General features: G+C 41.1%; 2 protein-coding genes across 2 annotated transcripts in view; one reads left to right on the plus strand and one right to left on the minus strand.

The window, feature by feature from the left end:
* LOC135093779 (uncharacterized) overlaps positions 1-13,523 on the minus strand; it is an 81,210-nt gene that overhangs the window by 58,654 nt on the left and 9,033 nt on the right. The gene's annotated exons all lie outside the window — the stretch shown is intronic.
* LOC135093681 (uncharacterized) lies at positions 2,714-5,745 on the plus strand. Its single transcript, XM_063993184.1, has 3 exons — positions 2,714-2,937; positions 3,260-3,702; positions 5,522-5,745. The coding sequence occupies exons 1-3, from the start codon at positions 2,714-2,716 to the stop codon at positions 5,743-5,745; spliced, it is 891 nt and encodes a 296-aa protein (XP_063849254.1).

Below are 13,523 nucleotides of genomic sequence, written 5' to 3' on the forward strand. Positions count from 1 at the left end.
TATATATATATATATATATATATATATATATATATATATATATATATATATATATATATATATATATATATATATATATATATATATATATATATATATATATATATATATATATATATATATATATATATATATATTTATTTATTTATTTATTGGCGGGGAAAAAACGATAGTCGCGGGTTGGCGGTTTTTGGGCTGTTTTTGCATAAAAAGTCGCGGCATATTGGGCTGATTAGCTTCAAGTTTCGAAAACACTTGATACATTAGCGCTCGGTCGTGATAATTCTCAAGAAGGATTATTACGACAGGACTTTAACCTTATTACGGCCTCGACCTGACCTCCCACCGAGATCACACCCTACTAATATCCCTTGGGATGATTAATTGATCTGTGGGTCATGCCATACCTTACAAGGTCCACCCCTCATTCAGAGCTGTCACCTGCGGCAGGTGACAGCCTCTTCAGAGAAGCTAGGTTAGTTAAGTGACCTGCCACTGCCATCTACTGGTGATCTTCTGGCTTTCCTTACTGAGTCTTGGTCATCCTCTTTTAGAGATTTTGGTGAAATTTTTGCTTTTGCCTTGGACATATCAAAAGCTTTTGATAGAGTCCGGCACAAAGCTTTGATTTCCAAACTACCCTCCTACGGTTTCTATCCTTCTCTCTGTAACTTCATCTCAAGTTTCCTTTCTGACCGCTCTATTGCTGCTGTGGTAGACGGTCACTGTTCTTCTCCTAAATCTATTAACAGCGGTGTTCCTCAGGGTTCTGTCCTGTCACCCACTCTTTTCTTATTATTCAATAATGATCTTCTAAACCAAACTTCTTGTCCTATCCACTCCTACGCTGATGATACCACCCTACACTTTTCTACGTCTTTTCATAGACGTTCAACCCTTCAGGAGGTAAACATTTCACGCAGGAAAGCCACAGAACGCTTGACTTCTGATCTTTCTAAAATTTCGGACTGGGACAGAGCAAACTTGGTATTGTTTAATGCCTCAAAAACTCAATTCCTCCATCTATCAACTCGACACAACCTTCCAGACAACTATCCCCTCTTCTTCAATGACACTCAACTGTCCCCCTCTTCTACACTGAACGTCCTCGGCCTGTCCTTTACTTATAATCTGAACTGGAAACATCACATCTCATCTCTAGCTAAAACAGCTTCTATGAAGTTAGGCGTTCTGAGATGTCTCCGCCAGTTTTTCTCACCCTCCCAGCTGCTAACTCTGTACAAGGGCCTTATCCGTCCATATATGGAGTATGCTTCATATGTCTGGGGGGGGTTCCACTCATACTGCTCTTCTAGACAGGGTGGAATCAAAAGCTTTTCGTCTCATCAACTCTTCTCCTCTAACTGACTGTCTTCAGCCTCTCTCTCACCGCCGCGATGTTGCATATCTAGCTGTCTTCTACCGCTATTTTCATGCTAACTGCTCTTTGATCTTGCTAAATGCATGCCTCCCCTCCTCCCGCGGCCTCGCTGCACAAGACTTTCTTCTTTCTCTCACCCCTACTCTGTCCACCTCTCTAACGCAAGAATTAACCAATATTCTCAATCATTCATCCCTTTCTCTGGTAAACTCTGGAACTCCCTGCCTGCTTCTGTATTTCCACCTTCCTATGACTTGAATTCCTTCAAGAGGGAGGTTTCAAGACACTTATTCATCAATTTTTGACTACTGCTTTGACCCTTTAATGGAACTGGCATTTCAGTGGGCATATTTTTTTTATTGGATTTTTGTTGCCCTTGGACAGTGTCCTTCCTACATAAAAAAAAAAAGCTTGCGTGAGTGCTGCAGTTAAAATGGGCAATTGGGTGAAATATGGAAAAAAAAAAAAAAAAAAAAAAAAAAATATATATATATATATATATATATATATATATATATATATATATATATATATATATATATATATATATATATATATATATATATATATATATATATATATATATATATATATATATATGAAAGAATGGAAAAAAAGAAGATGGTCTCAGAGAATGGATTGCTTGTGTACCCTGCGATGACTGTTGCAGCGTGCAAGTTCTGCAAGACAAAAGTTAGAGCTCACCGCAGTGATCTTGTTAATCACACTTCAACGGAGAAACACAGAAAAAAAAAATCCAGTCCCATTTTCGAACACGAGAACGTTATTTCAGTCTGGTGTAACAAAAGCAAGTGCCAACAACAGTGTGAAAATTTCTGAACTGAAATTAGCAGCTCACATTGCTTGCCATTCTAGTGTAAAAATGATCGATCACTTGGCTGAGCTTATAAGAGATATTTCTTGCAAGAAAATCTCACTGCACAGAACAAAGTGTACAGCACTCGTGAACAAGATATTGGAACCCTGTATGCTGCAGGAACTGTGCAGCGATATCGGTAATGGTGATTACTCGCTGATAACTGGTGAAAGCACAGGCATCACCACAAAGAAGCAATTGTGTGTTGTTATATCACTTCGTATCTAGGTTTGGTGGAACTAGAAAAAGGCACAGCTGAGTTGGTCACATCTTTACTGGACTTCTTAGAAAATCATGGAAGACTGGATGTCAAAAAATGCAGTGATTTGGCAACGGACGGGTGCAACACCATGTGCGGGGCACACAACTGCGTCATATCAAGATTTCGTGTAATAAATCAAAATGTGACGATATCATATGCGATGCGAAAGTTGCCACACACACAACACATCCGAATGTTCTGCCTGAAGGAGGAAGTTGGCACTCTTGTAGAAGCCCTGAGTTCTTCACCCGTGATTGACTGGGAGAACACGAGGAGGACCCATCTTGTCATCAGCGACGTCCCTCACTACGCTGTCGAGCCCATGGTGAGGCTGGTGCAAGAGAGGGGAGTGAAGGTGTGGTTACTGACTTGCTTCACCTTCACCTATGACGCTCACCTGGATCATCGCACGCTCAGGTAGTGTGTGTGTGTGTGTGTGTGTGTGTGTGTGTGTGTGTGTGTGTGTGTGTGTGTGTGTGTGTGTGTGTGTGTGTGTGTGTGTGTGTGTGTGTGTGTGTGTGTGTGTGCGCGTGTGTGTGTGTGTGTGAAGATAATTAAAAAAATATATTGAAAGCCATAGTAACTGCCACTACAATTCCAAAACACCCTTGAAAACCCCAGCAACACCCACTACAGCCTGTCAAAAACACCCAAGACAAACGAAAGCAAACCATAACAATGACCTCTGACATGTAGCTACAAAATCACGGAGAACATACACATAACCCGCCATACACAGAGTACCGGCGGGCTTCCGTGTGTGCAGGCTGGGCAGAGCAGGCGTTCGTCACCTCCTGGAGAATGCTAAGTACGGTGGAATACCCCTGGACCTCATGTACAGGATGGCAGAGGGCGTGCCTTACATAGGAGTGTACCAGGACCCAACCAGCACACAGGAGGCGAGAGTAGACCCAGAGAACCTTCCTGTCGCTGGAAACGAGGAGATACCAGTGGCTTGGTGTTGCTCGGGTCCTTCAGGAGACGTGGCCAAGCTGATAACAGATGAGAGGTTCAGAAAACGTGGGTTTGGAAAGCTGCTGACGGCGACGTTAGCGAGGCGACAAACTGCCCTCGGTTTTATTCCTCATGCGTTTGTTGAGGCGAACAATTCTGCCTCTAAAGTGATGTTCGAGAATTCGCTAGGCTGGAGTGTGACGCATGAAAATATCTGGATCATTGATTGTCAGGCGCCTATATAGCTGAGTCTTGGAGACTGAGGATTTGCTATGTTCATGGTGGTCGACGAGACTGTAAGCTTTCCACCAGGAGCCAATAGGGATAAAGTGTGTGTGTGTGTGTGTGTGTGTGTGTGCGTATGGGGGGGGGGGTGTTTTATGTGTTGTGAACCAGCGCCGTGTTGGTCTGCCGGCCTGTTATACGTTGATGATTTCTTTTATATATATATGGAAACTAGACAAGGGAGGATGACATACGAGCTGTGTGGATCAAGGTGTATTAAATTTAATTCAATTAAATTAAAAGTCTGTTCAGAGCAGAAGTCCGTGCAAGGTGGGGCTAGTATGGTGGTTTAGCTCTAGCCATGCTGTCAAATAAACCTTCGTGAATGAGCCTTTCTTTTTTGTTTCCCATCCGTGTGCTACTTGAAAGTGATATTTTATGTATTCTGTGTATACTGAAGGAAGCTACACAGTACAATGAGTGTCAATTACAACTACAATTTGAATAAATTCTATGACGTGGCAAATATTTTTTTTCCCATGGTGCCACTTCGTCCTGGTAGTGGTGGTGGTGGTGGTGGTGGGGCATCATTAAAAGTGATTAGCACTCTCTCGCAAGTGTGTGTGTGTGTGTGTGTGTGTGTGTGTGTGTGTGTGTGTGTGTTGAAGGAGGAGGAGAAGCAGTGGGAAAGTGATTTTGAAGAAGTGACGGAATAAAGTGATGGATGTGTTGAGGGAAACTGCTCAGTTCGTTTCTGGCCACCACCCATGATGGGAAATGGAAATGTTTTACTACGTCAACAAGTAATTCATTGAAGAGAAAGCTTGTAATGGATTCCTTATCCCACCTTCAAAAGCAACTGCGTGCACTGCAAAAACCTCCAACGTTTCCGAGAAAACTGTTCAAAGAATCTGCTCGAAACGAGGCGGGACATCACATGAAAGGACTGTCTTTCTGTCACCAAAGAAGAGGAGATATTCTGCACCTGTCACCACTCTACACGACTTTGATAAATGCGTTGTAAGAAGAACAGTCTTGGCATTTTATGAGAGGCATCAAGTCCTGACTCTGCAAAAAAAAATCAAGAAAAGTGAAGGAAAAAATATCCTTCAGTGGCTGCAGAAGCTCCCTTCACAAGATTCTGCAGGAGACTGGCTTCAAATATGCCAAGGTTGATGGGCTAAAATTGCTGAAGGAAAGGAGTGATGTTGCGGCAGCTCGCGCTATGTTTTTGCAAGACATAAAAAAAAGTCAAGCAGGCCTCCCAAAATATATAACTGGATGAAACTTGGGTGAATCAGAATTACAGAGTTGGAAAATGTTGGACAGACACCACATCACCTAAAGCCACTGGAGTACGACAGCCAACATGGAAAGGAGGTCGTTTGATTATACTTCATGTTGGGACGAAAAATGGCTTCGTAGACAACACCGAGTCAGTGTTTGAAGCTAAAAATGACGGTGGTTATCACAACCAAATGAACTCTACACTTTTTGAAGAATGGTTCTAGGAAGCAGTTGCTCCCGAATACTTCACCAAACTCGGTGATCGTGACGGACAACGCTTCCTATCATTCGGTGAAGCTTGAAAGATGGCCTACAACAGCATGGAAAAAATAGGAGTTGCTGGATTGGCTGATAAAGAAGGGAGTGCAGCCCCGAGATGACTCATCGAAAGCACAGCTGCAAGAACTTACCAAGAAAATTTATGTTACCACGATATCCGTAATCGATAAGATTGTGCAGGAGGCAGGGCATCGTGTTTTGAGGTTACCGCCGAATCATTGCCAGTATAACCCGATTGAGCTCATTTGTGCTCAAGTGAAGACTTATATAACCAAGAAGGATACATTTAAAGTGGCTAATCTTAAAGTTCTTGTAACAGAAGCTCTGAGTCTCATCACACCACAAACTAGGAAGGAAGCAGTGCGACATGCTGAAAAAATTCTGGATAAAGATGACCAACAACATGTGGCAGCTGAAAATTTTGTCGAGTCATTTGTGATCAACATCACAGAATGTTCTGATATGGAAGACGATGCTTAAACAGAGGATTAGGCCTACAGGGACACCTTAAAAAAAAAAAAAAAAAAAACTTGGCTTGAATTTTACTTCATATAGATGGTGTGGAAAAAAAAGGTGAAAATTGATAATATATAAATACTACATAAATATGATTTATATATATATATATATATATATATATATATATATATATATATATATATATATATATATATATATATATATATATATATATATATATATATATATATATATATATATATATATATATATATATATATATATATATATATATATATATATATATATATATAAACATATATATATACGAGTATATAGATGCAATGTTGCATCTCTAGCTGTCTTCTACCGCTATTTTCATGCTAACTGCCCTTCTGTTGTGAGGGAAGGCATGCTAACTGCATGCCTTCCCTCTTCCCGCGTCCTCGCTGCACAAAAATTTCTTTCTCTCATCCCTATTCTATCCCTTTCTCTGGTAAACTCTGGAACTCCTTGTCTACTTCTGTATTTCCACCTTCCTATGACTTGAATTCCCTCAAGAGGGAAGTTTCAAGATACTCATCCTTCAATTTTTGACTACCGCTTAGGACCCTTTTCTGGGACTGGCACCTCAGTGGGCTTTTTTTTTTATTTTATTTTTTTTTTTTATTGGATTTTTGTTGAACTTGTCCAGTGTCCTTCCTACATAAAAAAAAATTATATATATATATATATATATATATATATATATATATATATATATATATATATATATATATATATATATATATATATATATATATAGATAGATAGATAGAGAGATAGGAGGGACACAGCCCAAAGGCAACAAAAATCCAATGAAAAAAAAGAAGCCCACTAAGATGCCAGCCCCAGAAAAGGGTCCAAAGCTGTAGTCAAAAATCGAAGGATGAGTGTCTTGAAATCTCCCTCTTGAAGGAATTCAAGTCATAGGAAGATGGAAATACAGAAGCAGGCAGGGAGTTCCAGAGTTTACCAAAGAAAGTGATCGACAATACTGGTTAACTCTTGCATTCGAGAGGTGGACAGAATAGGGGTGAGAGAAAGAAGAAATTCTTGTGCAGCGAGGCCGTAGGAGGAGGGGAGGCATGCAGTTAGCAAGATCAGAAGAGCAGTTAGCATGAAAATAGCGGTAGAAGACAGCTAGAGATGCAACATTGCGGTGATGAGAGAGAGGCTGAAGACAGTCAGTTAGAGGAGAGGAGTTGATGAGACGAAAAGCTTTTGATTCCACCCTGTCTAGAAGAGCGGTATGAGTGGAACTCCCAGACATGTGAAGCATACTCCATACATGGACGGATAAGGCCCTTGTACAGAGTTATCAGCTGGAGGGGATGAGAAAATCTGGCGGAGACGTTTCAGATCACTTAACTTCATAGAAGCTGTTTTACCTGGGGATGAGATGTGAAGTTTCCAGTTCAGATTATAAGTAAAGGACATACCGAGGATGTGCAGTGTAAAAGAGGGGGACAGTTGAGTGTCATTGAAGAAGAGGGGATAGTTGCCTGGAAGGCTGTGTCGAGTTGATAGATGGAGGAATTGAGTTTTTGAGACATTGAACAATACCAAGTTTGTTCTGCCCAAATCTGAAATTTTAGAAGCATCAGAAGTCAGGCGTTCTCTAGCTTTCTGCGTGAAATGTTTACTTCCTGAAGTGTTGGACGTTCATGAAAAGACGTGGAAAAGTGCAGGGTGGTATCACCAGCGTAAGAGTGGATGGGACAAGAAGTTTGGTTTAGAAAGTCATTGTTGAATAATAAGAGGAGAGTAGGGGACAGGACAGAACCCTGAGGAACACAGTGACCGTCTACCACAGCAGCAATAGAACGGTCAGAAAGGAAACTTAAGATGAAGTTACAAAGAGAAGAATATATATATATATATATATATATATATATATATATATATATATATATATATATATATATATATATATATATATATATATATATATATATATATATATATATATATATATATATATATATATATGAGAGAGAGAGAGAGAGAGAGAGAGAGAGAGAGAGAGAGAGAGAGAGAGAGAGAGAGAGAAGCAAGTGTGATGGAAGGGACGCCTTAAAAAATTACATTTTTCGACCCGGAGGTTAAAATTGAGTTATTAACATCATAATCACCCTTAACATGTCTGGCGTTTTCTGTGGAAACCACGAGTTGATAACACTATTCATTATATTTTTAAATCGCCTTTATTTACCATTATCAAAGGACTTTAAATGCCCCATGCGCCACGTGCTTGCCACGCGGTCCGTCACCTGGCTTATAAACTCATAATTTTAAAGCATTTTTTTTTTTTTACTTCCTTTTAGTGTTGTCTTCTTTTTTTTTAATATATGTGGAGCTTCAGTTAGCAACATCACTGATGAGCCACGAGGGACTCAGAGGGAGGCTGGCCACTGCGGTCAGTCCTGTATTCCTGGCAAACGTCAGAGTGTGTCTATGCTCCGCTATCCAAGGTTAGTTCATTTTCATTTGTATTTGGAAGCATGGCTCGTTATAATAAAGCAAAGCGTGCACGGATAGATGAGGGAGAACAAAAGTAATCAAGAGGAGTTGCGTTTGGGGTAACAAGTCGCCACCACACGCTACCTTTGTTTCACCATCACCACCGGAGCATTCTATGCTATGGGCTAAATGCAGCACATCTAAGTATATTGGGACCAAAAGAGTCAAATTTGTTGCCACTGTGACCGTATTAGATCACAAGTTCGGGTACTTGAATCCAAGTTTACTATGGATTATGGATTATGGATGTGGACTATGGGCTAAATGCAGCACAACTAAGTATATTGGGACCAAAAGAGTCAAATTTATTGCCATTGTGACCGTATTAGATCACAACTTCGGGTACTTGAATCCAAGTTTACCAACTCATCTTGGGTTTGGTGCCTCACAAAACACTCTCGCAGGGTGAGGCATTAAAGAAAGCAGAACAACTGTACAGAAGAGGACCGAAAAGAAGCTTTATTCAAGAGAAGGAAGTGAAGACTATCAGCCAAGCAGCTGCTAATGATCCTGGCTACAAAGAGGAGTGTGTCGCCCTCTGATAAACTCACCTGCGAGTGAGTAATATCCTGTCATACAGAAGGGGACCAGGTGCCAATCAGCCCTGAATATGATCATAAACGATGATTTCCTTTTGGTTATATAATTTTTATCCTAATGCATGTAAAATTTTACCAGAAAAACCCAACATATGGAATTACACACACTTCTCAGAAGGAAACAGCTCGTATCTCAAAACTTAAGTTTTTCATACATCAAGTGTTTGTCCTTCGTTGTCCTACAAGATGATGGAGATGTAAAGGTACTGCTGGAGAGAGGAAACAACGGGTTATTTTTCCCCAAAGATGGATTTTCAAAGGAGGCTCTTCATACTGTGCTTGATTTTTTTTCTTTAAAAAAAAAATGAAAAAGTTTGAAGAAAAAAATCTTAGTTTTTATTTTAAAATGATGTCTAATAAAAATCTATCTTTGGGGAAGTGACGATACATGTGAGTATATTATCGACATTAAATTTTATAGCAATTGGTTAAAAAACAATTTAGAAGAAGAAATTTTATCAATTACTTTTTTGCTTAAAAAAAAAAAAAATCTACAAAACTAATCGGCGAATTTCAGCGAAAATTGGCGATTTGCTATTGTAGGTACTAAGGTACATACGCACCAAAAATCATGACGATCAGACAAATATGAATGTCACCTCTAAGAATAACAGGCGTCCACTCGCCTTAATTCGATAACTGGCGAACGAACTGGCAGAGTCGCACTCATGGGAATTCCAGAATCTGTCACACCTCGAACGGACTTCATGCCCTGAACCGACTTAGTAACGCGGTATATTGAAGCCTTTGATAGTCTGCCTCTGCTAGTATCGGTACACTTTTGCCCTTATTTGCTTGTAAGAGAGAGAGAGAGAGAGAGAGAGAGAGAGAGAGAGAGAGAGAGAGAGAGAGAGAGAGAGAGAGAGAGAGAGTGGTCCCAATGCACAAAAGGAAGGCAAAGACTGAGGCCACAAAGCACCGCCCTGTGTCCCTGCTGTCCCTGCTGATTTTTCAATCTTTTTCTTTTTTCTTTTGTTTCTTTGTTTGATTTTCAGAAAATAATAAATAAAATGTGGAACACAATTCAAGTATTTTTGTATCATTCAACTTATTTATTCATTATGTTTTATGTTCTATTTTTCTGCCTTTTTACTATTTCCAGAAATATACATAATGGAAAATACAATGCAGTTATGTTAGTATATATCCTTTAAGTTATTTATTCATTGTTCACTCGTAATGTTCACTTTGATTCACTTTCACTCTGTTCATAAAAGACAGGCATATATTTTCCCAAACGCATGTTAAATGACTTAACTGCAACAAAGCCTCATATTCATCATACTATAAATATATCAACAATTATATATACTTATCTTAACAAATATATTGAACTAAGCAAATATAACAATTGAGTGACGTAACAACACTGTTAAGCCCCACCAACTTCACTCCTAGTAACGCACGTTATTACAGACAACTTCCTGCGCCCTTCTTCCTCCCTTGCCTAGTCTCCATTTATATAAAAGATTTCATCTATCTATACACCAATCCCATACGGCGCTGGTTCACAACACACACACACACACACACACACACACACACACATTTCATTCCCATTGGCCCCTGGTGGAAAGGTTACAGTCTCGAGGACCACCATAAAGACAGCAGGTCCTCAGCCTCCAAGACTCAGCTATAAAGACCCCTGACATTTAGTAATCCGGATACATTTATGTGTCATCCTCCACTGCTTTAGAGGCAGAATTGTTCGCCTCAACTATACAATGAGGAATAAAGCCAAGGAGGGCAGCTTATCGCCTCGCTAACGTCGCCGTCAGCAGCTTTCCAGACCCACGTCTTCTGAACCTCTCGTCCGTTATCAACTTGGCCATTTCTCCCGAGGGACCCGAGCATTTCCAAGTCTCTGGTATCTCCTAGTCTACACCAACAGGAAGGTTCTCTGGGCCTACTGTCGCCTCCTGTGTGCCGGTTGGGTCCTGGTACACTCCTATGTAAGGCACGCCCTCTGCCATCCTGTACTTGAGGTCAAGGAGTATTCCACAGTACTTAGCATTCTCCAGGAGGTGACGAACGCCTGCTCTGCCCAGCCTGCACACACGGAAGCCCGCTGGTACTCTGTGTATGGCGGGTTATGTGTATGTTCTCCGTGATTTTGTAGCTACATGTCAGAGGTCATTGTTGTGGTTTGCTTTGGTTTTGTCTTGGGTGCTTTTGACAGGATGTAGTGGGTGTTCTTGGTTTTTTCAAGGGTGTTTTGGGGTTGTAGTGGTAGTTACTATGGGTTTCATTTTTTTTTTTTGTCATTATCTTCACACACACACACACACACACACACACACACACACACACACACACACACACACACACACACACACACACACACACACACACACACACACACACATACACACACAGACACACACACAAACACACACACACACACACACACACACACACACACATACAAAGCCACATCATCTTACCTGAGCGTGTAAGGGGCCAAGTGAGCGTCATAGGTGAAGGTGAAGCGAGTTTTAACCCCGTGTTCACTCCTTTCCCCTGCATCAGCCCCATCATGGGCTCGACAGCGTAGGGAGGGACGTAGTGAATGACAAGATGGTTCCTCCTCGCGTCCTCCCAGTCGATCACAGGTGAAGACATCAGGGCTTCTATGAGAGTGCCAACTTCCTCCTTCAGACAGAACATTCCGATGTATTATAGATAGATAGATAGATAGATAGATAGATAGAGAGAGAGAGAGAGAGAGAGAGAGAGAGAGAGAGAGAGAGAGAGAGAGAGAGAGAGAGAGAGAGAGAGAGAAGAAGAAGAATGAAAAAGGGCAAGGATGTCTGTAGGTGTGGTTCATTCCTCCGGTGGAGAGGATATTGTCACCTGGGGCTTCATGATATGAAAGGAATGAGAGAAGAAACTGATAAAGAGATAAATTAAAAGGAGATGATGTTGAGGAGATGTGGCGTTGAGGAGATAGTGGAGGTTTTGTGAGGAGGCGCGATGAAGATGTTTACACTAAAAGATGCTGACTATGGGACTACAGGCACAATGAAGCCTTTGTGTCTGTCGGGTGATATGGGGTCGTGACACCCTTTTTTTTTTATTGTAGACACTCTCTCTCTCTCTCTCTCTCTCTCTCTCTCTCTCTCTCTCTCTCTCTCTCTCTCTCTCTCTCTCTCTCTCTCTCTCTCTCTCTCTCTCTCCTCCTCCTGCTCCTACTCCTCATCCTCCTTCTCCTGCTGCTCTTCCTCCTCCTGCTGCTGCTGCTGCTTCTCCTCCTCTTCCTCCTCCTCCTCCTCTTCCTCCTGTCTCGATTATCTCATTACTTTCCTTCTGTTCTGGACATTACATGAAAAATGTGTTTTCCCTTTATGTTATACCTCTATTAGTCATCTTGAGTATCAAACATATACACTTGTGATGGTTCAAGTTTTGGGCTGGTTTTCCGCTGTTTTTTTGAGATCGAGGTCGCGGTTTTTGGGCTGGTTTTGGACGGGATTCCGCGGGAACACAGTCTACTGCTTGGCAACTCTGGACAGCAGTTACCCGCTTCGCGCTGAACAAGGAAGTGCAACACGCAGAACTTGTCTCCCGCAAAGGGTGAAACGTCCCCTGTTAGCAGCGTGAAGAGACACGAGTACGCAAAACACTGCACACACTGTCACAAAAGTTACTGCCGCACTGTAGATCCCGGAGAAAGACATGAAGAGGCAGCTGAGTCCTGCTGGCTGTAGTGGGGTGGCGTGAGTTCCGGCGTCGGTAGTTCTTTGGCTCAAAATACTGCGCCATGTTATGGGTATAGGTATGGGTATGGTATGGGTGTTATGGGGTAGCTGTCGGGACAGGGCAGCCAGGAAGTTGTAGGTACTTTATAGAAACACGCACAGACTGTGGTTTCTATATTAACTCTTTACCTCCTAATTTTTTTTTTTTTTCAAATTTCGTTATAACCTTCATAGTATTATTCTATTGAATGTAAAAATGATCAGAAAGAGCCCTAAAATGAAAATAATATATCGAATACTGAGATACAAATGGTGACCATATGGCTACCTAAAAAGAAAATGGATACAAAAAACTCCACATTCCGTAAACACTGCTTTATTGGCTATAAAAACAAACCATTTTCTGGGATATACTTAAACATAACATAAACGAAAATTGTCTCTTCTACGAAAATGACATTCCAAATTGCTGGAACAACTGAAACAAACTTACATACATATGTGTATCTTATTTACGCTTGTGGTAAGAAGCAAAACATGGAATACATAGTCCGACATCACATTTGCAACACTCTCTGCGCACTACAGATTTACAGTTCTCATCCATGCACTTCCTTCTTGCATGACCTTGAAGTGGTTGTACAAAGTGACCCAAGTTGTCATATCTCATTTCTTCAACACCAGGTACAGAAAGCTTCCTTCTCCCGGGGGCTCTACTGTATACATGTATAGGTAGGCCATGGCTACCTCTCGCCTAAACATCAACTGGTCAGTGTTTGTTCCTCTGCTTTGAGCTATTTGCCAAGCATTGTGGATAACAGCATCTACCATCCACGTGAAGACACCACCACCACTTTTTTCCTCGAATACCAATGCGATACGCATTGATATTCAGATCCATCCTATCCGTCCCACCCATGTTACTATTGTAAACCTAAAC

The sequence above is a fragment of the Scylla paramamosain genome, chromosome 43 (assembly GCF_035594125.1).
Source record: "Scylla paramamosain isolate STU-SP2022 chromosome 43, ASM3559412v1, whole genome shotgun sequence".
NCBI classification, from domain to species: domain Eukaryota; kingdom Metazoa; phylum Arthropoda; class Malacostraca; order Decapoda; family Portunidae; genus Scylla; species Scylla paramamosain.